Source organism: Solanum stenotomum, chromosome 2 (assembly GCF_019186545.1).
Source record: "Solanum stenotomum isolate F172 chromosome 2, ASM1918654v1, whole genome shotgun sequence".
In the NCBI taxonomy this organism is placed as follows: domain Eukaryota; kingdom Viridiplantae; phylum Streptophyta; class Magnoliopsida; order Solanales; family Solanaceae; genus Solanum; species Solanum stenotomum.
This window is the reverse complement of record NC_064283.1, coordinates 8879403-8906584: the sequence shown is the minus strand read 5'-3', so window position 1 is coordinate 8906584 and position 27182 is coordinate 8879403. Positions and strand designations below refer to the sequence as shown.

The following is a 27182-nucleotide window of genomic DNA, read 5'->3' as shown; positions in this document are numbered from 1 at the left end:
ACATGTTAACTGGCAGATGTGAAGTAACAGGACGCGCAAGTTGCCGGTAAACAAAATCCTACGTGGAACTCACCAACTGGCTCCAGCTTGAGAAAAATGTAACGTAAAACAAAGACTTGTTTAATTAAAAGACAAGTGGAATTAGAGAATCAAATTAACAACAGTAACACAATTAACGAGGAGGATTAACAAGGTAAAACTATGGGCGAAAGTAGTATAAAAAGAGGCAATTGATAAAAGATTAAACACCACAACAAAAAAGAGAAACAGAGAGTGAGGCTGAGAGAGATATACTCATCAATATTTTTCTCACACCTGCACACACCACACACTTAAAAAAACAAAATATCTTTTCAAAAATTTCTTTGGTTTTCTTAATTTTTTTTTTACTTCCCCCTTTCTGTAATCATCCCGCTTCTTTGATCCCTTTCTGTAAATTATCTGTGTTTTTTCAAGAAGTTTTTCTGACTTTTGAGTTTGTGTTTTTCATGTTTTTGATGTTCTGAACTTAAAAATGGAGAAAATGCAAACTTTTAATTAGAGGAAAAAGTTTTTTTTTCAAACTCAGGTGTTTTCAGAATCGAGATCTAGTAAAGTAATAGTAACTCAGTATAGTTTTTTTTTTTGTTTTTCTGGAAAATCAGCTTAGAGGGCTTATTAGTTGTCCCTCATAGTTTGATTTGTTTAAAGGAGAAAATTAGAGGTTGTTATTTGAAGACCTCTTATTTTTTTCTGTTTATAGTGAAATCACTCACCTGTGTTCTTTTTATTTGATAAGAAACAGGTTGTTTTAATTTGTCTTTATAACTTTTTTCTTGTTTAGATAATGGCAGCTATGGATTTTTGGAATAGTACATCTGTAGATTTTCAATCATCATCAGAACCTATTACTTCTGGTGGTGAATTAATGGAAGCTCTTGAACCTTTTATGAAAAGTGCTTCTTCTTCTCCTTCTCCTCCCCCTTCTACTTTTCCTCCTGTTTTCCCTTCTTCTTCTTCTTCATCTTTTCCTTCTTCAGATTTCCAATCTTATCCTTCATTTCCTCCTCCAACTCCTACCATTTCATATCCCTACACTTCTTCTTTTTACCCATCTACTATGAGCTCTGAGGTTTGTTCCACTTCCACAGAGATGAATTCCCAAATCTTATCAACTCGGTTTTCTGGGTACGGAATGGAGCAACAGGGTTCAATTGGGTTGAATCAGTTGACCCCAATCCAGATCCAGCAAATTCAAGCTCAAATCAACTTCCAAAACCAACAACAACAGCAGCAGATGATGTTACAGACTGCCCATCATGCTTCCACCATGAATTTCTTGGCACCAAAGCCGGTTCCAATGAAGCAATCTGGGTCGCCACCAAAACCCAATAAGCTCTACAGAGGTGTTAGACAACGCCACTGGGGAAAGTGGGTCGCTGAGATCCGTTTGCCTAAGAACCGAACCCGGCTTTGGCTTGGTACATTTGACACCGCAGAAGAAGCTGCTTTGGCTTACGACAAGGCGGCGTATATGCTTCGTGGTGACTTTGCTCGACTGAACTTCCCCCAACTCCGCCACAACGGCAACCTAATCGGCGGCGACTTTGGTGAATACAATCCATTGCATTCCTCTGTTGATGCTAAGCTAAAGGACATATGCCAAAGCTTGGCACAGGGGAAGAGCATTGACTCTAAGAAGAAGAAAACCAAAGGGTCGTCGGCGGAGAAAGCGGCGGTGGTGAAGATGGAGGAAGACGAGAGCAAAACGGTAGAAGTTGGATCTGAAAGTGACGGGTCGGGTTCCGGGTCCGGTGGGTCATCGCCGGTAACTGAAGTGTTATTCCCGGAGTTCACTGAGGAAGAGCCTACTTGGGACATGTCAGAAAATTTCTTGTTGCAGAAGTATCCATCTCATGAAATTGATTGGGCCTCTCTATAAAATTAGAAAAAAAAATTAAGAAAAAATTAGTAGTAATTAGCAATTAAGTCCAGGTTTAAGAGGTCTTGTGTATTATTTTTTTGTATTTTTGCTTTGTTTATAATTGTTAATGGTGGTTCTAGGTCTCTAGGTCCATGGAACATTGAGTCACTGCAATGGAGTTTTTGGCAATTGCAGGGCAAGTTCCTTTGTAATTTTTTCATAATTTAGGTTAAAAATCCAAATGGTTAGCTAATGTTTTTTGTCTTGGCTAGGCCAGTGGATTTGTTGCATTGTAATGTCATGGTTGTAGAGTAATCTTTAATTAGTGTCAATATTTCAGTAGTACTAATTTTCTCTCTTAAGCAGTTTTATGAATTATCTTACTTTTAGAATATTTGTTTCTAGTAAACACATCCATTAACCAAATCTGGAATTATGTAAACAATTTGATCAACATGTTTTACAAGAGTTCTAAGTGGTTAATTGATAATAATATGATTGTTTTTGTTATTAGTGATTAACTTGAAGTGCGCTTATAACGTAAAAAGTCGTTGATTTATAACTTTTTTCATCTCTATACATATTGTGGATAATTGAAAAACATATATATGTCATGAAAAATATATATGACTTTACGCGTAGGCTATATTGCGTAAATATAAAAATAAAATAAAAAATATTGCGTAAATTGAAGGTTACGATAAGTGTTCACCAGTCAAGTGAGATTGGGGCCGGATAATGGCTGAGTCAAATTTTTATTAAGGGGATTAAAATATGAAAAAATAAGTGCATGAAGAAGTTAAATTGGGATTCAACATGCATTTGAGTTCGATCCCAAAACAAACATTTTTTTGACACTACATATTATAAGGGATTCTCTCTAAAAACACATATCAAAATGGACATTTTGCTTATTTGTGCGTGAACTGTGATCAACAAATTTAACTTCCATTAGTTTACTCCAAAGCTCACAAAAATTTAAAAGGTAGTTTGGCCCACAAATGGGCAAAAATAATTCATTTTGATAAACTTATCACATGAAACAATGTCTCTTACTTTAATCATATATAAATAATCATGTATAAATAATGTAATTTTCTGGAGTTTGAATCCCTTTATATATAGCTCTCTAAAGACATTACATATGTCAAGGAGATCATAACAAGCATACACACATAAGAAGGGATCCTTCTGAAGAGGTATATCAGGTTAACAACGATCAACTAATATATAAAAAAAAGGAATCTTTTTTGTCACCATAAAAATTCAAGTAATTCAATTCGATTCTCACACTCACAAAATAAATTGAAAAAATGAAATAATTCTTTCATGAAATCTTGTGTTTCCAATGTCATACTTTTAGTGTGGTATAAAAATCACCAATTTTGTGTTTATCTTACTGCCAAATTAATTAAATTCCGTGAACAAACGCAACCAAAAATAGAGAAAACGTTATTTTAGCAACTCTTAACCAGCTGTGGATCGGACAAGTGCTTTTAGACATTAAAGAGTAGATAGCTGTCCTTATTATTGTTGAAGTAGCAATTAAATCACCTGCCTAACTACTTTGCTAATTTAGCATACAAATCCATTTATCATTCAATTTTCACTAATATAAATACAATGTTTTTTCATATAACAATTTTGAGTTGGAATCGTCTGAATATATATAGTAGTATACGTAACAGAATATTAAATGACGAGTTGTCAACCATACAACTAAATTCATACTCTCTTCGATTCATTTTACTTGCACCGTATTAACTTCACGTGAAATTCTTACTCTTAAAGAAAATATTCAATTTATTAAGAGATTTATTTTACTTGTAGTACATTAAATGGTCATTTAATAATAAAGGTAGTATTGAGATTTTTAAAAATATATATATTTTGATTTGTTAACATAGATAAATAAAAAGAAAAAAATATTTTAGAAATAAGGGCTAAATAAAATGACACGGAAGAACTTTTAACACGTACGATGAGTGGGGAGCAGGGGTGTGCATTCGGTTTTTTGGTTCGATTTTGTGTTATTCGGTTTGGGTTGTTTGGTTTTCGGTTTTAAAAAAGTATAACCCAATTCGAACAAAAAAAAATTGGTTCGGTTCGGTTTTTCTCTTTTCGGTTTGGCTATTCGGTTATAACTTATTTCATAACTAATTAATAAATTAATCAAAGTTATATTTGCATGCTTAAAATAAAAATTCCATATAAGGAAAAGTAATAATATTGAATCTCTTAAATATCCTTTCCATTATAATCATTATATCAATAATTTCAATGAAACTAGCTCTAAACTCTAAAGTACTATCACTAAGCACAAATCGCATCGAGGTTGAACCAGCAATTTAACTCATGTCTTCAATTAAGATCTATTAAACCTGAAATATGATGAAAAAACTTTTTAGAAAGAAATAGATAAAAATTTCAAAAGCAAATAACACAAATAAAATAAAGCAAGAAAAAAGAGCAAACTGCAAAAGTAAAAAAGTTGACTAGCGCCGCTAATTCTAGTTTAGCTAATTTTTTTTTAATGAAAGTGCAAGTAATATGTGATATTTATAGTTATAATGTAAGCCCTAATGCCTAAAATTTAGTGAAATAGGATGACAGTAATTTGATATGGGCCTAACTATTACGGTAATTCTAAATTAGTAGTAACCTACGGCCTACATAGTAAACCTAAATATTATATGTGTAGTTATTATTATATATATATATATATATTTATTTTTTTATTTTTTTTTGGTTTTTCGGTTTTCATTTTTCTAATCCGAAACCAAACCAAAAAGCCAAACAAAGTAACTTATAAATCCAAAACCAAACCAAAAATCCAATCCAAATTACAATTCGGTTTGATTTGGTTTGATTTTTCGGTTTAATCCAAATAGTGCACACCCCTAGTGGGGAGAATCTATTTGCTTAATTTGATCCAAATCTTATATTTGCGTTAGAAAAATTATTTAATAGATATAAAAAAATATTCTAAATTAAGTAAGCAAAATGAGTTAAAATTTAAAATACATAGACTTCAAATCTTACGTTCGCCTAGACTTACTAAAATACAATTTCCAAAAAACAAATAGAAGGAAATAGTAATTGAATGTTGGAAATAAAGAACGATAAATAAGAATAACGTAAAGACAAAATACGTTATACAAACTAGATGGAGGAATGATTTAGGTCCGCAATTATCCCTACTTCTAGTTCTCCGTATGACAATAATGCATACGGATGGCTCATTGAATTATATGGGTCCGATCCGTTTAATTAAGTGGGGTGTTATTTTGAATTGTGAGCAGCCAAACGCGTACCCCACTAGCTAATTGTAGAGAGGAAGATCAAGTCGTTTCCACCATTAATATGAACATGACACTTCAAAAATTAGATAGAAAGAAGAAATTATTGTCCTTCGGGATGACTCAGTTGATTTGGAGGGTGGTTATTCACACTAATGACTCGGGATCGATTCCCCCTCAATGCCTTTTGAGTCGAGTCTGTCGCATAGGATTGCCTAGTGCGGTTTACATCCCCTGTGTGATTTGCAGGCTATTACACAGTGAAGGGTTTACCTAGTGTGCACAAAGTGCTCACCCGAAGGGCAGAGGCGGATTATGTATCCTGGGGTTCTAAAAATAGAAAAAGAAATTATCACCATACTTTTTGCAATACAATAATCAAATACGTTTTACTTCAAGTTTTGTGTTATGAATTTTGACGATTATATTTTATACCATGCTCTAATATTTTAATCAATTTCATCATAATTCATATACTAGTTGATACGATCTTGGATAGTCTATATAATATAGAACGTAGTGGGTTTATGGTTTAGATAAAAATCGATTCAAACCGATAAATCAAAACTAAATCAATTTTATTTGGATTGGGTTTGGTTTTAAATTTTAAAAAATTGATAGTATTTGGTTTGGTTATGATTTTGTTCGCAAAACCGACGAAATAATCAAACCAAACCAACAAATTATATACATATATTTTAATATTATACATACATAATATTTTGTTTTTATAAACAGTTTCAAAGAACTTATATATGTTTTCATCAAAATGTATTTATAATTTACTTATGAAAGTAAAAATGTCCAAGGTAAGAATGAAAGTTACTGTTTCTTCCTTCTAGGGCATAATAGTGAATTTTGAAGTTTTATTCATGGTAAATTCAGTGATAAAATTTTTTGTAATGTCAGTCATTCTAACTATTTTTCGTTTTTAATGAATTGTTGTCAGTTTTCAGATTTTGAATGAATTATTTATTTTATTTTTGTGTATGGTTAATTCCAAATAACTAAACCAAATTGAACCGGAACCATTAACAACCAAACCGATAAATGTACATTATATTTTGTTTGGTTTAGTTTGATTTTAATATAATTTTAAAACCGATTAAGTTGTTTTGATTTGGATCAATAACTGACCCAAATCGACCCGTGAGCACCCCTAATAGAACTTATTCCAGAGAATTCGAGATGTTCAATGGACCATTGACTCATTTTAAGACAAAATGTCCAAGGAATAACCGTTTTTATTAGAAAACATGAAATTAACTACGAAATTTAGTTTGTTGTGCTTTGAAGGCAATCAAGTTTGTTCGATTGTTGTTTGAGACGTATGTGTTTACTTTGCTTTGAATTATCGTTCTTCCATATTGCGCTATACTTATTATTTATCTTGGATCGTATCACTAGTGGCCAACTATATATTATAGTCGTTTTCTTTTTGTATGGATTTTTTGTGAAATGTCACACTCATAGTTGAAGAAGGGAAACTATGTATTAAATATCTCTTCTCCATTCATTTATTACTTGTTTGAATATAGTAGTAGCAGTAAAAGTTTGTTGAAGCAACTTGGTGGAATCATATCAATTTCAAGCTCAATCCCACATGGTTTATCCACTACACACCAAAGTTGTTGGGATGCATTAATTATTTCTCAATTTTCAGACGTAGTTATAATTATGGTTTCGCTTTTTAGTTAACCTAGATTCCATGTGCAAATTACCTACCCTTGGAGAAAAAGTTTTAAAAAAAATATTTTTTATTTTTACTAAAGACAATTCTAATGAACATTTCTACTCTAATCTAGATTTGAATTGATGGATTGTTAATTAACATAATACATAAATATGTCATTTAATTTGGCTTTAGTTGTGTTTTTGTCCTCCAACTTCGAATATACACAATTGGACATTTAAACTTGTATAAAATTTAACAAGTAAATTCACACGTTCTACGTGACATAATACACAAATTGTTGTGTAGGATGCCACATAGGATAAATGTGTCTATATGTTCTATTTATACAAGTTTAATTGTCTACTTGTGCGCACTCATGATGGAAGGATATCGATGCCTGCTTAAATTTAGTTAGAAGTGCATATTTATGTATTATTTCTTGTTAATTCAGAGAAACGGGAAGAAAAACCGTTTACAATTTGTTATGCTACACTAGTACATTACAATTGTTTTTGTAACTATTATGTTGGAGGTGGAGAGAGGCGATTTCATAAAAAAGTTAAGGAATTTAAGAAATGTTTAGAGAAGAATTTTAGTAACTCAGTTGGTTGATTATATGAATTAATTTTATTTTGTTGGTGATCAGTGTTTGATTCCCTACCTTATATAGATAATAGAGGGTAAAAATCGTGGATTCGAATCACTAAGAGGGGAAAAAAAATCATAGAGAGGGTAAAAGAACAAGAAAAAAAGAAAAGATTTTACCTTATTAACATAGTAATATAATTTTTTAATGAAGAGGTTTCAACTTCCCTCTGCCTCCATACGCGTCCAGAGGAGGATTTGGATTTGAATATTTGAAGTTCGAACTTGAAATATATAGACTACAATAATCCTTTCAATTTATTGGTTTCAAAATATGTTACTATTAAGTAAAATTTTTGACATACATAGTCTCTTTGTACTCGTATTATTGATGTAAACTAATTTGAAATTAAGACAAAGTTGATAAATCAATTGACTTGAAAGTGTTTCAAACTTAAATGTATTTTTTTGTTCTTTTTTTTTAAAAAAAAAAGTTGAGAAACTGGTCACGAAACGTTTAAGAAAAAGTGGATTTTGATAAAAAGTTGTATTGTCAATTTCTCTCCACAAAAAAATAGTCATTTTCAGCACGAATTTCTGATTGACTGCTTCAAATAGTCATTCAATTCAATACTCCTATCCCTAATTACTTCTCCATTTCTGAATTGGCACACCTATTAAGAAATCAATTAATGACATAGTGAGTTTATTATTTTACCTCTATTAATTATGAAGTGGATGAAAAGTTCTGCATTTTTAAAAATAATTAGTCATTTAATTGAGAATACAATAGGTAAAAAAATTGTTATTTTTTGATTTGTCAAAATGAACAAGTAATTAGAAATAACTATTAAAAAAAAATGAATAAGTAATTAGGGTCGGGGCGACTACATAACTATGAGGTAGTTGAGTAGAAAAGTCAAGAATTCCATTTGAAGTTTTGTGGACTACACTGATTAAAATAATAGAGTAATAATGAGGCACGCAAGTAAGGGCGGAGCCAAATAGGGAGTTTATTTCGAACTCTTGCGACAAAAATTGATAAGAGTAAATTAATACATAATTAAAATCTTTTAAATATATCTTTATTAGATGTTGAATTTATTTTAATTTTTTTGAGTGTTTAATTTCTTCATATTAAATATTTTTAATAAATATTCTGATTCCACCGCTAAGAGCACAACCATTGAATTCTTATTATTCCTGATTCTAGAAGTGGAGGTATGGATCGTGAGTAGCCGAAAACTATCAAATGCTTTTCATTCCGTCCAGTTTCATTTTATGTTATTTCTATTTAATTAATTGAATATTAAACTTAAAAATAATAAATACATTTTAAAATTTATAATCTTAAACATGATATGTGAGGTAAAAATGAATTTTATCATTAAGAATAAAACAAAAAATAAAATTTGTTAAATAAAATTAAAATTAGACTTTTTACATTAATTTTTTTTTATATAAGCTGAAATAGAGGAATTAAACCCGCGCATGGATTCATAATTCACTATCTTAATCCACTTAGCTACATCGACTCCTAGCCCCGCACAATTTGAAGTCTCTATGTACGATTAGATCGTACGGAGTACCAATTTTTTTAGAAAAAGAGGAAGGATATAATGATGGAAATGGAGAATTAAAGAAAAGCAGTGCAGTTTCCTTGCCGACTTGCTACTTTTGAAAATGGAATTCCCACAATATAATCAATCATATCAAATTTTTTGAAGATAATGAATTTCAACTCTTCAGCCACCATTTAATTTATATTCTCATATTCTACACCATGCCAACAAAAAAAAATCCCCCAGAACAATATTATTGAAAAAGAAGACAAGTGGAATGTAGAATCATAACACAGGAAAAAAAATATCATGCTACTTTAGTTTGTGACAATTTTAAAATTAATTATTTGATTTGATGTAAATATTAGGTATATATAAGTATTTTTATTGCATCATTTCTTTTTATTTATTTTACCAGCTTAGTAAGGGTAATAAATACATGTGATTCAAGATTTTGTTTTATTTTGTTCACTCATAAATTATAATTGAAATGATCGAAAAGGAAATGTGAAATAATATAGTATGTTCTAAGGTTGAAAATATCTTGAAAAATCTTAGTGTGTGCTCATAATCATATACAGTAGCAGTCATTATGGAATTTAATCTTCCTTCATTTACGATTATATCTCACCCCAATTATTCAAACTATTACTGTCGCTCTCTAATATTATTTCAAAGTTGATGTGACATTTTCAAATGCCACCGGTAGTTTTTTTTTTAATTTTTAATATAATAAAAAAGAATACATTTCAAACTATCAGCATGCACGCTAAGTCAATTTTATGTAGCTCATTGGGAGGAGAATCATAGTATTCTCAAATAAAATGATGCGATTGATTAAAAATTTATGGCCATGGATAGTTTTTACTTCTTTTTGAGATAAAAATTTTGAAATTATTTTGGACATATAATTAAGTTATTATAATTTTTTAAAATTTAACTTGAAAGTTTCAAAAGTTTTTTAATGTCAAATTAAATGATCTCACATAAAATAAAATGATCGGAATTTTTTTCTCCTTGCATTTGTTCGGTTTTATCCAATCACAAGATAGAATCACGTGTGAACAGAAGAAAGTAAAAAGTGGATTCTACTCTATAAATAAATAATAAATTGTTTTTTATTCAAGTTGAAGAAAAGGATATGCCAAGTGGGGTGAGTTAATCTTAAATTAGAAAACAAAAGGGAAAAAGGATTTGCCTCCTCTGGATTTAGCATTTTATAGAATCTTTTTGTTCTTATGTGAATTTTGGTTTGATCTTTTATGCAAAACTAAAGTTGAGCTAATGATCTCTATGTGAATGTTTAGAGCCAACGGGTCTACAAATTTGAAGAAGAAAAAAAAGAGGACAAATTATTCCTATAAAATGTGGACACAGTAAAGAATCCTATTCGATGAAGCATCCCAAGCATGAAAAATACCCATTTATTTTGATTGGTTAATCCAATAGGCAAGTCAGATATTTTATACTACGTTTTTTGTTTAACCCATTATATCAACGGACCCATATTTGATCCAACTCGCTCATTTGCCCCACCTAATCGTGACATCCTTTTAATGTGTTGGACGTATCAAACCACCTAGCCCTCTGATCAAAGACTCACAAGAAGAGCAGAACAAAAAAAAAAAAAAAAAAAAAGGAAAAGTTTCCACTGGTCTAATGAAGTTCCTCAGAATCCTTCATGTACAATTTTTAAGTTATCAGAAAAAGTGAACAAATTCTACCCCTTAAACAATCCCCCTTCTTTGCATTTGATCTCCTGTAATATCACTTCCAGAAAAACTGATGTTCAAGTCTACAATAACAGGATACAAAAAAACTACTAAGATCCGATCATATTCTCTCAAGAAAAGCTACTGTAATGCAAAAGTTAGTTGAACCTTGTCACAACTGGTCCAATCTTTTTGTCTCCCTTGTCTAGACCGATTCCGTCATGGTAAGCAACGCAGAGTACGGGCACCCACCAATCAGCTAAATTTACCAAGTTCCATCTTTTTCTTGATCGCCTTTTGACCGTGGTATATGAATGAATCAAGTATCCCAGACACAGTGAAAACACCTGGATACAATTTCCAGAAATTTAGAACATATGGAGTACACAATCAAACATCATTGATGTGATGCAAGTGCTACTTTGGTCTAAAACACAAGAGGCTAACACCTTTTATTTCCAAATGAAAAGAGATTCTTCCAAGTATATAACCAATAAAAAAAGAAAAGAAAAAGAGCAGCATTGTAAATAGGCAATATGACAAGGCGACTACAATTATGACCAAACTACATGATGTGATTCACTGTGGGAGCAAGTCCTAGATGGTTATAGGTTGCTTCAGTGTTGTAGAGCTACAAAGTGGTATTTCATCCGTGATCTGATCAAACATATCAACTTGCAGATATATAACATTATCAAAGGGTAACTTCAGTGGAGCCAACGAAAGAGTAAGAACAACCAGAGGCAGTCTCTGGATTTAACTTTGATGGGTTCAACTTTCAAGGTTCTAATCATTGAACTCATAGACTTCTAAAATCATGAGTTCAGAATTTAATATTTGTTGAATTTTCGTAATTTTTCATATATAAATTTATACTCCATGTCGAAAATGATGAGTTCTGCATCTCTGGAAATAATTGTACAACCCCTCTCAAAGGTTCATTTTCCAATAACAGAAAGAAATTAGAATAAATAGGTGCACCGAGTGATATAGCGCAGCATAGAGAAATATTGGAAATATATCGTCTTCTAATAAGAATTGTTGTTCTATATTCAACAAATTCTTAAAGTCAGTACTCCCTTCAATCCAATTATATGACATTCGAAACTGTTTAACACCGTCTGCCTAAATCTTGGTGGTAGAGTTACCCAACACCTATGCTGGTGGGAGGTAGCAGCTACCCAATGAAATAGTCAAGGTGCGTGCAAATTGTCCCGGGCACCACCATTATAAGAAAAATGTTTATTGCCACTCCATTGCTATACGACTTCCAAGATTTCAAATTCATTAGTTTGTTCAAATTTTAATAATGTGATGTTTCTAGAAAATTAACATTAAAACCGTTACTTCAATTTCTTTCAGCATCACTAAGATAATGTATAAGTCAAATTAACATATTACACTCTGTGTCTACTCAAACATTGTCACGTATAATAGAATAGAAGAAATACTTTTTCAAGATGTAATCAATATTAGCGAGATAAACAGGAAAGGATGAAGACTATAATTACCTCCAACAATAGCACAGACATTCGTCAAGAAGTGTAAGAATGACACGTGTTGCTCAGTGAATGTTACCTGAAACAGAGCCAGATAAGATATGTAATTAAGGACAACAAGAAACGGGTGAAAACAGGAAAGAGAAAAATCCATATTAAAGAATTGAGTAATAACTTAGTGGCAATAATGCTTCCTTCCTTCCAATGGCCCTTCCCCCCTACTACCCCATGCCTCCACCAACCCCATTCTTTTAAAGAGATGAAGCCTTAATATAACAATTTACAGAGGTTATGATGAAGAAAATAAATAGGTTTCAGANGGCGGATCACAGACGGATTTCTCGGTTATCAAAAAAAAATAAAAAAATAAAAAACAAAAAAATAAATAAAAAAATAATGCTTCCTTCCTTCCTATAGTGTAAAGGCTCAATGGCCCTTCCCCTCTACTACCCCAGGCCTCCATCAACCCCATTCTTTTAAAGAGATGAAGCCTTAATATAACAATTTACAGAGGTTATGATGAAGAAAATAAATAGGTTTCAGAGGCAAATTAGCGACTTAGAAATTTGAGCAATGGAACAATGTCAAACCTTGATTGGTGAAAGGTCATAGAAGAAGAAAACACCAGGAATAGACTGAAAACGACCAAAATCTGCGCCTTTAAAATGTTCCGTTACCGAGAACTGCAAACGATAAGCTGCTGTATCAGATTTTGTGGTCTATTAGTAGTACAGCAAATGCAGGTAGATAGCTTGAAGAATTAGAAAACCTGATTTGACTGGATGGTATGCCCACTGACATCTGTATATACTGTAGGTACCACCTGTAGCAAATAACTAGATATTACTATCGACAATAACAGTAACTTTCCATCAATAACTCGCAAAAAATTAGGTTAACCTAATGTACAGTGGTTATCATATGACAGATGAGAATTGACATTCCAAGAACAAATAATGTGCCATGTCAACATGGCAATAGCAAATGCCAAAATTAAAGAATGCCAGATGAAGGTTTATGCAATTTTTTTCCAAATGAAGAAAGATGGTTACAGATTATAGTTTATCATCTTTGACATTATTATTTCCACTATAACAAAACAATAACAACAAGAAGAGTGTATATATACTGAAACATCCAACAGCAAATGCCATATGGACATCAACAATTACAAAATGGTAGAACCAGATACTTTTTATGTTTTTGTATCACAAACAGAAAAAGATGTTGCAGATCATAGATATAATTTTTGGCCTTATTCTTTCCACAATGACAATAATAATCGATGTTGCTCGGACTCTTCAAATATATTGCTGTACCAATGTTGGGTACTTTAAAAATACACTACTTTTGGAGAATCCCACACCTTAATATGATATATGTTCTACTTCGAATGCACAGAGAATAAAAGTTGTACTATCCAACAAATCAAAAGTGTTGAGGTGGTAGTGAGAGTCTACAAAACTTAGCAGACAACATGAACAAGCAATCAGATCAACGTACGCTCCTTTAATTTGAGTTTTGTTAATCATATAATACGATTTGTGCTTTTTCATGACCTTTACGCCATTTCAGGCACTGTTTAATATTTAAATCATGCATTAAATTACAAACCCATTAATTAACTTTTGCACGAAAACAGAGCGAAAGCAGTATCATCAAACTTCCATTACAAGGGTTGCAATGTTTAGTGTTCAATGACAATTGGTGAAACATTTGGGATTCGTAAGGTATATTTAGTTTTTGAGGAAATGAGATAGGGAAAGTAGTACAACAACAAACCAGTGCAATCCCACAAGTGGGATCTAGGGATGGTGGTGTGTACGCAAACCTTACCCCTACCTACCTTGGGAGGCAGAGAGGTTGTTTCAGATAGACCCTCGGCTCAAGGAGAAAAAGGAAAGGTAGTCTCAGTATGAAATAGGGTCTATTCTATCTCTTTTTGATAGTGTGATGGAACCTTCCTTTCCAAGAAAGGTAAATTGTTTTTGAATTACTCGGAACGAGAAAACATTGACTCGAGAAAAGGAAGTGGTCTGCATCTTTAGAAATGATTATCTTTCCTTCTTCTTTTGATAGATTACACGATTATCAGTTTTGGGGGATGTGGTGGGGCATGCACCAGCTTGTGGATACATCAACTAGTCCACTGGGAACTTGCTATAGCCCACAAGAACAGGTCTCAAGTTTTTGCCACCAAGAGTCCAAGACTGGGCAAATGGATAGTCTTGGGTAAATGAGCTCATACTGATCATAGGAGTCTCATAATGGTTGAATTGGTCCTTAAGCTTGGAAAACCAACTACTTACTAAAGGACTAAATCTCAGTAACTCAAAGAGCTACTACCTCTCTCTCTCTCTCTCTATCTCTCTTTAAAGAAAAAAAATACAAGTACAAGTGACAAGGGGATTGGGGACAGGGGACGGGGAAAAGAAAGCTCTAGGCATTAATCCTTGACCACTCTATGATAAGTAAGCCAGGAAACACTAAATCAAGTGAAAATTACAAACTCACAGAATTTCATGTAAATAGCAGAACCAGGGAAGAAAGGAAAAGTAAGAGGGCAGTCACAGGAAAAAATGCCAACCTTGATAAAATACTGATACATGCCGTGGGGTGTTTCTTGTGTCCACGTCACACTGCAATTTGGATTGAAAAAAAAAAAAGGAACAGTCAAAATACACGTGTCATTGTACATCCATCATATAAAGACACCAGCGAACAATGTAAAGACTAGCAAAGGTGATGTACCCATCAAGAGGATTCACAACACCTGGGAAGTATTCTCCATAAGTTAATCTATTGATCTTGTGACTAATCTGTTGAAAGTAGTTTTTAGTAAAGAAACATTTAGGCACAAAAAACAAACATGAACAGATGAACCAATTTGCGAAAACATCTTACATTATAACTATCCTTCTGAAATGTGAGCAAATCATGGACATGAACATTTGACTGCTGAAAACTCTTCCCAGGTGCAAAGTGGAAATTTCCAGCCACTTTATTGACCTCCAAGAACCCATACATATTGCATCCTTCACCTTCTTCCTCTTTGATCTTTTCTAGGAAACCCTCTCTCTTACACTAACTCATATGAATTTCGAAAGAGAAAGAAGAAAGATCAGCCATGAGTTCGATCAGCACATCATGAAATAATTAAAGCTCAATATCCATGCGATCTTTTCATATTAATTGAATAATATGTATGCAAAATATGTTAAAATATATGAAGCAAAAGCAGCTATTTTGAAGTTTGTCATCACGCTGTGCTACTGTTCAGGGAAGCGTGAAGCGGAAAAAAGCGAACAAGGCCCTGTTTCTCTTAAAGCATGAAGCAAAGCTCAATTATTTTTTTTTAAAGACCAAAATAAAAAAATATACAAGGAAATGTTCAATTTAAATGGAGTAATAAGTAGATAATACAAAATCCTCCATAGGACGAGCAAATCAAAACTAAAACATAAATAAATCAACATCTTATCACATTTGTCTTTAACACAATTTCTATCCGATAAACTTTTGCAGTTCTTCCTTCGCATGAGCTGGGCAACTTGGACAAGCTATAACGTTCGGATTACCATTTTGTATCTTGTTACAAAAGAGACATTTAGTAGGTGTTTGGTCATGCCATACCACATCACGATATGGTATCGTGAGATGGAATCAGCGTTTGGACATGCAATTTTACGCTGATTCCAGTGATTCCATATTCTCCAAAAACCATGATATGGAATTATATGGTAATTCCATATCATGATTTGAAATATTTTAATACAAAAATTGATCCACGAGTTTATATTTTGTTAAAACAACCCACATTTATATCTACTAACCATTTATTTCATATGTAAATAAAATTTATAATCACATCATTACTTTTTAATATTTATTATTCTCACCAACATATAGTCACTTAACCCACACCAACCGATTGTTAAAGTGATGAAATATATATGGTCTATTATGAGCATGAAAATATAGGTGCAGATGATATTGACCAACAAATGGCTCAAAGTAACAATGTTGGTTCGTCTTCTCGGTCACATAATCGAGAAATGCAAGTTCAACGTGAGAAAATTGTCCGTACTATGTGGGAAGATTATATTAAAGACTAGTACACTACAATTTATGTTCAATTTTTTTTTATTAAATTAAAGTTAAATGAAACAATTACTTAAGTGGAGAACAAATAGCTTTGTAGTAATTTATTATGTGATTTTATAAGTTTTTGTTTATTTAATAAGATTGAATAAACAACTGGGATAATTTTAATAGTTTTACAACTTATGAGATTTTTATGTTTATGAGAAAATATACAACACAAAAATTTCATATCGCATGTCTAAACAATACTTCAATTTCATCTCATGATTCCATATCATNTATATATGGTCTATGAGCATGAACATATAGATGCAGATGATATTGACCAACAAATGACTCAAAGTAACAATGTTGGCTCGTCTTCTCGATATGATCAAGAAATGCAAGTTCAACGTGAGAAAATTGTTCGTACTATGTGGGAGGATTATATTAAAGACTAGTACACTACAATTTATGTTCAATTTTTTTTATTAAATTAAAGTTAAATGAAACAATTACTTAAGTGGAGAACAAATAGTTTTGTAATAATTTATTATGTGATTTTATAAATTTTTGTTTATTTAATAAAATTGAATAAACAATTGGGGATAATTTTAATAGTTTTACAACTTATGGGATTTTTATGTTTATGAGAAAATATACAACACAAAAATTTCATATCGCATGTCCAAACAAAACTTCAATTTCATCTCATGATTCCATATCATGATACCATATCACATGGCCAAACGGGTCTCTTTGTTTATAAATCTTGTGACGCCATTTCTAGTTTGGCTAATATTTCCCACAAACCAAATCCTGCAGAAGTTGCAGGCTATTCATCAAGAGCAACAACCCATTTGATACGTTTTTGCTCCATTTTTATTTCTTATAAACAAAAAAGGAACTTCCATCCAACTATTTGTCACAAAATGGTCTAAAGAATTGATCTCTCAAAATAAACACTTACGTAAAAGATTCAGCTTACACTCAATTTCTTACCATTCTATAAGTTAATAACTTTTTTAAAAGGGCAGTCCGGTGCACTAAGCTCCTGCTATGAGCGGGGTCTGGGGAAGGCCGGACCAGAAGGATCTACTGTACACAACCTTATCTTGCATCTACACAAGAGACTGTTTCCACAACTCGAATTTGTGACCTCCCGGTCACGAGGTCACATGGATAACTTTTGATTAACAAAATGTACTACTAATTACATAAATCTATTCTAAGGTTCGAACAGATTAAAGAAAATCCCTAAAAGTAATGATTACCTCTCACCTAGTTGAGGGTTAAGGGAAAACCATACCACTTTACCCTCAGAAGTGATGGTTTTGCCCTACCATCTTATTCCTTGCTCTTTTCGCAATCAACATCTAAATCTTCCAGAGTTTGACATTTTCCCATTCACATTTATTGAAATGGTTTTACTTTATTCCTTTGCATCTCTACCAAATAAGAAAAAGGAAAAACAATAAAGCTAAATTTCAAATTCTTATTTTAAACTCTTTTCCTTCGTGATTTAAGTTCTGTGCATTATGTGTAGAAACTATGAAGTTTATTGAAAAAAGAATAATTCTTGAAATGGAAAAAATAAACTCACCCATATTCTAGAGTTTAAAATACAAGTCATTAAATAAGTAGTTTCGGCGTTCTGGAAGCTTTTTATTTCAAAGTTACTCAAAAAAATGTGTGTTACAAAATCAGCAACTCCTTAAACACCTTTTCAGAAATGATGTATGGTAATCATATTTTCCGTAGTGTCATCAAAACTAGAATCCTCTGCGAAATGTATCCCAAGTAAATTTTTGACAAGTTTGTGAATGCCTAAGTATTAGTTGTACATTGATGTACATATGCTACAGGATTAGGTCACTAATATTTTACTGATAAAAAAACATCCATTTTTAAAAGATAATGTCACCTACAGGCACTACATCCCATTAAAAGACCATCTCCAACCCTACTTTATTTTAGTCTCCATTCTTTATATTTGGAGAGTAAACTAGAGAATGCCGTCTCCAAGCACTTTCTATTTTATCCTCTACTCTCAAATTATAGAGAGTTGAATAGTAGTTCTCCAAATTTGGAGAACTATTATTCATACTCTCTATTTCACTTTTTGAATATTATATTTCTATTACTTTGTAACTAACATATTATTTTTCATATAATGATATTAATTAAATCTCTAATATTCATAATTCTTTTTAAATGTAATATAACATTTTTAAAAATATATTATTTAATATATATTACTTTCATCTTGAATTAATAATATTTCAAATATTTTTTTAAAATTTTCGTAAATTTAAGTGAATATATTTTTGATATTATGGTTAATTTTCACTTAAGAATGCACAAAATTTAATGATGAAATGATAAATTTTAATTAAAAATACAATACATAACATAATAATTTAAATAGGCTCAAGTCATCGACGGCCACTTAAAGTTGTCCGCATAATTCACTTGAACACCTCAACTAAGGCTTGTTCCTATTGAACACCTCTACCCCTTTGAATTGATACCTCTTCAACATTTTTTTGACAATCAAACAAAAATGTGAAGTGTGTGAAATATACTCGCGATGACATGGCACAACGACGAATTAAATTGTGACATGTCATTTGGATTCAAAAATATAAAAATATATTATAAGAAAATATTTTAAAGTAAAAAAAAGAAAAAGGCAACAATGAACTCTACACAACCCACCCACCCACCCAGAACATTTCCGGTAGCAACCAGTCCGCCGACCGGCCTCCTCAGTGCGTCCACCACATGGTGATTAGGAAAATCAACACCAAATTTGCTACCTACCCTCTCCCTTCTATCCCGATTTGGTGATTTCCATCAACACCACAATTGCCATTTCTCCAATTTCATTGTATTCCTCAAACATCAACTAAGATTTGTTGATATTTTTTATGTTGCGAGTTTTTTAAGGCTTGAATTTTTTAACAATTTCAAAGAAAATAATTTTAGATACAAAGTAGTCTTGCCGGAAAAAATGGAGGTTCACCGGATTATTTTACCAATTTGATTTTTATTCTTTTTGATTAAATTCCCTCCTACATATTCAACTCTTTGAATTTTTCTACATTTTATAATGTTAGAATTTTTTGAATTTTTTTTAATTTTGACTGCTATTTATTTAATGAGTACTTTTCCAACTAAGATAACAAAGACGATATTGGTGATGGTGGAATGATAGTAGAAAGGAAAAATGAAGGAGAATATAAGAAGGGTGTGTGGCAGGGGAAGGTGGCAAACCGATTTAGCTGGTGACTGGTGAGGAGGAAATGCAATAAGGTGGTTTGGAATTGGGGAAGAAGACATGTTTTAGGGATTTTTTTTTTAATGTTGAAATGTTTGCTTTACTTTTTGAATGTTGATGTGTTATTTTGTGATTGGTCTATAAGTAATTTTTTTTTATTTCACGCGCTTCTCAGAGGTGTATTACACCTATGATGCCATGTCATCAAAACGTATTCAATAGGTACATGTATTGAACAAGACAGATGTTCAATAGGTACAACTCTTAATTGAGGTGTCTAAGTGAAATATGTGGACAACTTTAGGTGGTCATGAATGACTTAAGCCATTTAAATACAAATACAACATAACAATACAATACAATACAATACAATACAATACATAACATAATAATTTTTAAAATCACAATAATCATTTAATAATCTAGTAGGTCGTTTCCAAATTTAACAATATTCGGAAAAAAATTAATGTATGATTCAGAGAAGTTGTGGTTGTGATTGCGGTTGTTCTTTTTACAATTATTCATAGTTGTTCTTTAGAAATTTAGAATAAAATATAAATTTATATTATATAAAGAATCTGAAAAATAATAAAATTTTATATTACATGAAAATCATATAGGGTGATTATTTGGAAAAAAGAAAGGAAGGATTTAAAATAGAAATGATAATACAATATTGAGGAAAGAGAAGAAGATTCTTTTTTAGAGAATGGAATAGAGAATTGGGTTGGAGTTGGTTGCCTGAAAAAATAGAGAACCCTATATTTGGAGAGTGAAATAGAGGGTAAGGTTGAAGATGCCCAAACCAAGCTAGTTGTCTTACATAAAAATTAATTGCAAAAGATTTGCTAATATGAAAATTACATGAGATATTTGGTAATTAGAATAAAAATCACACTCGGTTTCTGTGATTACCCGTAATATAATTCTAATAAACAAAATCGATTGAATATAATCTTATTTCAAACGTCAAATAAATGCTATCCTAACAGCTAATGTATAAAATGTACAGTATCGAATAGTCACAATTGACCTTTGCATATAGTTAAGAAAAAGAGTTAGATCAATCACATTCATTCCATTCAACATACACGTACAAAAATTATCACGTCACATTTGTTTCTTTGAGATTGTGAGACCATAGTGCTCACAGTTCTTCTATCACATCCATGTTATGTTTCATAACTTTGATACGAGGTGCGAAATGGAATTTCAGTACTGTTAATTTCTTAGATCTATTATTTTCACATGTGAAAGAAGCTATGGTAGTCGAACTTTCATGGAGGAAAAATGACTTCAGTTTCAGGGAATAATTTGGAGAAGAAGAAAACACACAAAATATATAACTCCTTCAATGATCAATTTTCAACGTACCTGGTCAATTTCATCTGGGTTTGTCAATGCCCAACCTTTCTTTCGATAGGCTTCACGAACATCTTCACAGGTGTTACAACAATGATCATCCGACTGCAAAGTTGACAGGAATTCAGAGTTGGTATGTATAAGAAACAGTTTAATGAGATAATTTTCTGTATTTGTGGTATAATCAAGGACAAACAAAAAGAATGGATGCATGAAAGTAAACAAAACTAAGAGATTAAATTTACAAAGAGGATACTACAGCTTAAATCATAAACTAAGAGAGATTTCTAGCATCACGAAGTAGGAACATACCCCTTCAGAACCATAGCAGGAACCACAATATGTTTCGTTGTGCTCAAGTCTTCCTCCATGCCTTTGCAGAGGCCTATCAATCTGTTGTTAGAAAAAAGTCATAGACTCAGTGCTTGAAAGGAATAAATAGAGCATGCTTCTTAAATCAAAAGTCATAATTTTATTTGACCCATGAAAATCCAGAATGCAAATAGCAGCCAAAATTATTTCTTTAAATCCAGATACTTGACAGCTATAAAATTTGAAATAAAGCTTAATAAATTTTTACACCAGCTACTTTTGATAAAATAAAGAGTAACTTGTATCTCACCGTAGGAGAACCAATGCCCTCCTTCCTTGTCTCAATAACATTTCCGAGAACATCAATTCTTTTCTTGATGATGTCATGTCTCTGCAAGTATAAATATAACCACATCATTCAAAAACCCAAAGAGCATACTCATCGGCATTAGAATTCCAATAAATAGTGCAAGTAGCTTGCAATTATCTTTACTTTCACAACTTTGGTTATTATTTTCATAATGGCCTTAGCTTCTACTGCAATAATAGCATGTCCCATACCTAGCTGAGAGTGATCCGCTTAGCTTCATTGCATACAGGCCCTCTTGCAGCCTAGTTTACAATGTACTGTTTGTCTTACACAATTAAGCTTTTTTTTTTTTGATAATTAAGAAATTAGCGTTAGGAAATGACTTGGTCAGATCCAAGGAAAGAGAAGATTACACACTTAGTAAGACTCAGTGCCTCCCAACACATAAGCGAAGCATCAAATACTGAAAAACAAACAAAGTATAAACAAAGAAATACTCACATTTATCCTCAGAATCTTAGAACAGCTCAGTAGTGGCAGATACTTACTAGATAGCAGTAAAAGATCATTTCAAAGAAACTCTGTCGGCTTAGACAAGCATATACAATTTAGAAGATTATAATTCTTTCATGTCATTGTTATGTCAAACAGGGTAGGATGTAAAAGCAAGAAAAAACACGTGGATAAAAGAACACTTTTTCCTTTTCTTTTTTTGGCTGAGTGGTTGAGGAATAGGAAAAAAATCAGGAGACCCTGTTTGGATCCTATTACACAGCCCTCACTGAGTGTTGTCAAATGCTCATTTTAGGCATGCTCAAGCCATGAAGCTCAGAGAAGGTCGTGCTTCACCTCATTTAGGCTACACACTAAGGTGTGTTCCTCATTGCCTACAAGTTCTATCTTTGAATAATGTGGTACTGAAGAACAGACATGATTGGCAAAAAAAATATTGATTAGCTCTGGAGTCGGCTCAATTGGCAAAGATTGAGGGACTTGCGTATTAGGTTACAAGTTCAAGTCCTGCGCCTAGCGAACTAAGTCCAGTATTTAAGTGGATAAGGGTAGAGGGGTAGGCCTATCCTCCTAGAGTTTCGAAAGTTGTGGTTGTCCCGAAAAGTCGGCTCCTTGACGGATTTCTAGGTCATAAAAAAAGGATATATTTGGTGATAATGGTAACATTATAAAAAAATTATATATTAATTGGTAAGGAAAGCATAATGAGCAAAGTTGCTAATTGTAGCTTTATATTATTATTTCCACTAGGAGATGACATACTCAGGTATGCACAAGGAGCAGATATTCAGCCATGTGGAGTGGCACACAATACTTCACAGAGATTATCTGGTCAAGTCTCATTTAACTTGACAACTCAATGAGAACCATAATCCTAAAGGAAAATTAAGGATTCTAACTCTATACACAGAACTAGCAATCAAGAGAATGAAATCATGTGGGGTTGGAGAAAACTAGGAACTTAGTAACTAGACAATATAACCTGTTTGCTGCACATACAATGTCAAGATGTTGCTCTCCACTGATATCCATGGCATCAACACTGAGAATTGAACATGGAATTGCTGGAAAGGTGATATCAAACTGCAATTTCAGATCAAATCAATGTTACAATCAGTCTTTTGCAATAACTGCCTCAGAAATCCAGATCAGCTTCTTCCAATCCTCAGAATGCAATACAATACTATAGTGGAAGAGAGTGAAATTCTAAAAGGGAGTAAAAATAAACGACTTTGAGCATTCAGACATTCAAAACCTCAAAAACTCAGATAATTACATCACTCAGCCTCAAGGTGGGAGTAACATTACATTGATGCGCAGTGTTTCTCCTCTTGAAGTATCCACAACAAGTTTTGTCTCGGTGGCAGCATGAAGATATAATCCTACAGCACAGCCAGGAGAAAAATAAAGACAAAGAACATGGAGCATGATAACAGTACATCATAACATCATGTTGGGCTAAAAAAGAAACCCCGTCCTTCCCACAATGGAAATAGAAAATGTCTATTATCTAGTGCCATAACACCCATATGTTCAGTATATATCACTAAAGGTAAAACAAAAATAGGGAGGTCGAACACAATGCACTTCAGCAGCCAAATTATTTGTAGTCTCTTATGCCATCGGATAAAACTTGATTTCCATTTAACTATAAAGAAATGAACAATTGCCACAGTCTGCTAATCCCAATGCACAGAAACACAAAAATACATTCATAAAGAACATTCAATTTCACAGATAAGGACACACAGAGACTTCTGAAAATTGCCTGACTGAAAAATATAACAGAACTAAGTACTTAATAAATTTGCATAGCTTAAAGAGATATATGTTCTCATATCCTCACTTTGTTTCGATCAAATCTCATCACTCAAATAAAACTAAATAGAATGTAGACAGCGTTGTTGATACAAAAGGAACTACAGACTGCTACTTGTGCTAGTTTGAACATCTTCTGCCACGCTTCCGACAATTCATATCAAAAGGCTGGAGAGAAGGAATTTGCTTCTTAGGTAAATTACTACCAAGTTTGGCAAATGGAATCGACAAAAATGCATTAAAACCATTGAAGACTTCGTGAAACCATGGAAGGTAAAGGTAGCAGGAAGATCCTATATCGGAAGTTCAGGATGCCAAATTTAGCAGATCAAATGGAATGATAACCTAACTAGTCAGGGATGTCAGAGGCCAACTCTTTTTCTTTCGTTTTCCTTTTCTTTCATCTTATAAGAACTAAGTCTGTGCAAAAGCTAATCTTTCCTTGCTCAACCACTAACCCATGACACAAATAATAAGGCAAGAGTCATCCTCCAAATTGGATTAAATGAAGATCATTACTAATAGATCCTATTGCTACAGATTACATTTCTGGAAGCACCAAAATAATCATTCTTTCACTATGTGCATAGTTTGGTTTTGAGGTCAAATCCTGAATGGTGGAGATTTCATATTGACAAATGAAACTGACAACATCAAAATATCACATAGAATAATTAAAAAATGGAACAACAAACTCATACATCCATTTCGGAATAGAAAAATATATTAATATCCTACCACACAATTCTATGATTAAATAGTTTCATACAATATATACTGAGAACAAAAAGGAAGAGACATACGGAGCTCGGAGATGAAAAGCAAGGTCATGATGATGGAGGAAGCTAAGGTAATAACACCTCCGGAAAGTGTTCTGCTGTAGAAATCCTCGTTGATCTTCGGATATGCATCCAAACTTCGTATTTTACTGATAAAACTATCCATATTTTCCGATCCTTAAACTGGAAATGTTCTACAAATTATGAAACTGTTTACGGAAATTCAACAAAATAGTAGTAGATTTGAGATTTATGCCGTCGTCGATGAACGATGGATCGCCAATTAGCTAATTATACAAACCAAGCGCTTAAGAGAATTCTAATTCCGGCGGTAGAATTAGCGAGTTCTCTTCTCCGTTCTCGTCCTAGTCCTCCTTTGATAATGTGAATCTGAGAGATTTTATTGCGAGGAAAAGGACAGAGAACATTCGCCGGAGAACTGTGTCATCGTTTTTTCGTCTAGCTTGATCTACCGTTTTACGTCTCTCCTTTCTTTGGGCTTACTATTTAGGCCTTTCTTTTTGGGCTAATAGAGGCAATAGCAGATCAGGTCCAATAAAGGAATGTTGAAAAAGGGGAAAAAAACATAAGTAGACACTTTTTTATAAATAATTACATATATATATGGCCATATTCAGTGAATAACAATTATGACATATTTAATATTTACTTCTATAGCCTTTTTACATTCTGAATAGATCATGGGTAAGATAAAGTAGTGATTCAAGGTACCACAAACTCTGCAGTTCCTTTATTTATGCTAACAATAACTGCCTTTTATCTATAAGAGTTCTAATACATCGATGATCTCTTCCTTCTACATATAAAGCGAACGATTATTTACTACGAGTTTGTTTTTCTTTCTCAAACTGAAAAATACTCATATTAACCAATCTAAATTTCTGTCATGGAAGAAGAAATTGTAATTTTGGTTCAACACAGCGGTGGATGGAATAATGAACACAATTTCAACAATATCATAGTTGATGGCTTGACACTAAAAGAGAGTTCGAATTTGGATACCATTCTTGATGAAATAACGAAGATACTTGGTATTTATGCTTCTATGGATACAATTGAAATTAAATATTCCGTGAAGCAGAATTATACTCCAATGAAGATATACAACGATAGGAGTTTGAGATGGTACTTGGATTTGAAGAGAAAAAGTTGCTTCACTGATTTTTCCTCTATGTATAACATTGAAGGAGAAATTGTGACGAAATTTTGTCAAATTCGATTCCTAATAATTCAACTTCAAATTCTAGCCAAGATATGCAATTGGTACAACGTGTTGAACTCACTCAATCACTTATGCCAATACATGGAAACTACTCCCGTGATGAAATAGAAATTGACGAGGATGGTATNTGGCAGCCTCTTATTTGTATAAATCGTTGGCAGCCTCTTATTTGTATAAATCATTAGCCGCCTCTCGATTGTATAAATTGTTGGCAGCCTCTCAATTCAATTTTATGTGTTTGTATATCTGCATAAAATTTGAATTCTGCATACAATTGAATCGAAATAAAACATTTATATATCAAAATTTTCTCTCTCGCTCTTTATACAACACAAATTATACATTGTAATTTGTATAATCTATATTTGTATAAAGCGAGAAAGAGAGAAAGGCAAAAGAGAACTGGGCAGGGGAAGATCTATATTTGTATAATTATAAATGTATAGAATGAAAATATATGTAGTTGTAATTGTATATACAGTTTTCTCTCACTTTATACAAACACAAATACATTTTATACATTTGTGTTTGTATAAAGTGAGAGAGGCGAGGAAGAGACTGGCGAGCGAGAAATAGAGAGTGACGAACGATAAATCTGGGGAGAGAGGCGAATGACAATTGTTTGCTACGGGTTACAATTAAATCAAATTGTGGTTATAGCATTTAATTTGAATTAATAGTTTGCTCTTTTATACAATTTTTCCTTTTTTTTTATTTCAGAACTATTTATTTTTTGGGTAACTTACACAAATCACACTACTTTAGGATCTAATTACTTAGATATACACTAATTTGCAATATTACATTCCTTACCATATTTTGGGTCTCGGATACATGTATTTGTCTCTTTCCGATACATGCATCTCGTATCAATTAGTGTGTCTAATTAATAGATATAATTGAAAATCATTAATTAAGAAATGTTTCTAATTAAGAGATATGATTGAAAGTCATTATTTAAGGAGAAAATCACGTCTGCAACAACTTTAAATGATATGGCATATCACAACTCCTAAAAAGATAATCAAAATCATTATTATTTTTTCGTCGATTCACCAAATTCTAGACTTATGAACTCAAATTCATGAACTGTTATTCAAATACATGTGTATGTTTTGTCAGATACATATATACTTAATCAAATACACTGATAAAAACCTAGATACATATAATCTTAACTCAATAATGTGTCAGATACATAAATAATGTGTCAGATACATTAATAATGTGACAGATATATACATGCA

At 32.3% G+C, this 27182-nt stretch overlaps 2 protein-coding genes across 2 annotated transcripts; one reads left to right on the top strand and one right to left on the bottom strand.

Moving 5' to 3' along the window:
* Positions 1 to 241: 241 nt before the first annotated feature.
* Positions 242 to 2260, top strand: LOC125854848 (ethylene-responsive transcription factor RAP2-4-like). The gene has a single exon (XM_049534431.1). The coding sequence runs from the start codon at positions 827 to 829 to the stop codon at positions 1919 to 1921; it is 1095 nt and encodes a 364-aa protein (XP_049390388.1). The 5' UTR covers positions 242 to 826; the 3' UTR covers positions 1922 to 2260.
* An 8404-nt stretch (positions 2261 to 10664) lies between these two features.
* Positions 10665 to 25186, bottom strand: LOC125855138 (uncharacterized). The gene is made up of 13 exons (XM_049534820.1): positions 24717 to 25186; positions 23404 to 23477; positions 23095 to 23178; positions 21583 to 21663; positions 21273 to 21353; positions 20973 to 21065; positions 15140 to 15319; positions 14987 to 15054; positions 14823 to 14874; positions 13005 to 13058; positions 12826 to 12918; positions 12248 to 12314; positions 10665 to 11083 (listed from the first exon to the last, which is right to left on the bottom strand). Exons 1-13 carry the CDS (start codon positions 24856 to 24858, stop codon positions 10992 to 10994), a joined length of 1161 nt encoding a protein of 386 aa, XP_049390777.1. The 5' UTR covers positions 24859 to 25186; the 3' UTR covers positions 10665 to 10991.
* Positions 25187 to 27182: the final 1996 nt, after the last annotated feature.

Excerpts from the sequence above, each read along its gene's own strand:
- LOC125854848 (XM_049534431.1), top strand. The coding sequence starts at position 827 with ATGGCAGCTATGGATTTTTGGAATAGTACATCTGTAGATTTTCAATCA.
- LOC125855138 (XM_049534820.1), bottom strand. The coding sequence starts at position 24,858 with ATGGATAGTTTTATCAGTAAAATACGAAGTTTGGATGCATATCCGAAG. Across the intron at positions 23,478-24,716 it reads GCTTTTCATCTCCGAGCTCC|GATTATATCTTCATGCTGCC; the intron begins GTATGTCTCTTC and ends GCTGTGCTGTAG. Across the intron at positions 23,179-23,403 it reads GAGAAACACTGCGCATCAAT|TTTGATATCACCTTTCCAGC; the intron begins GTAATGTTACTC and ends CTGAAATTGCAG.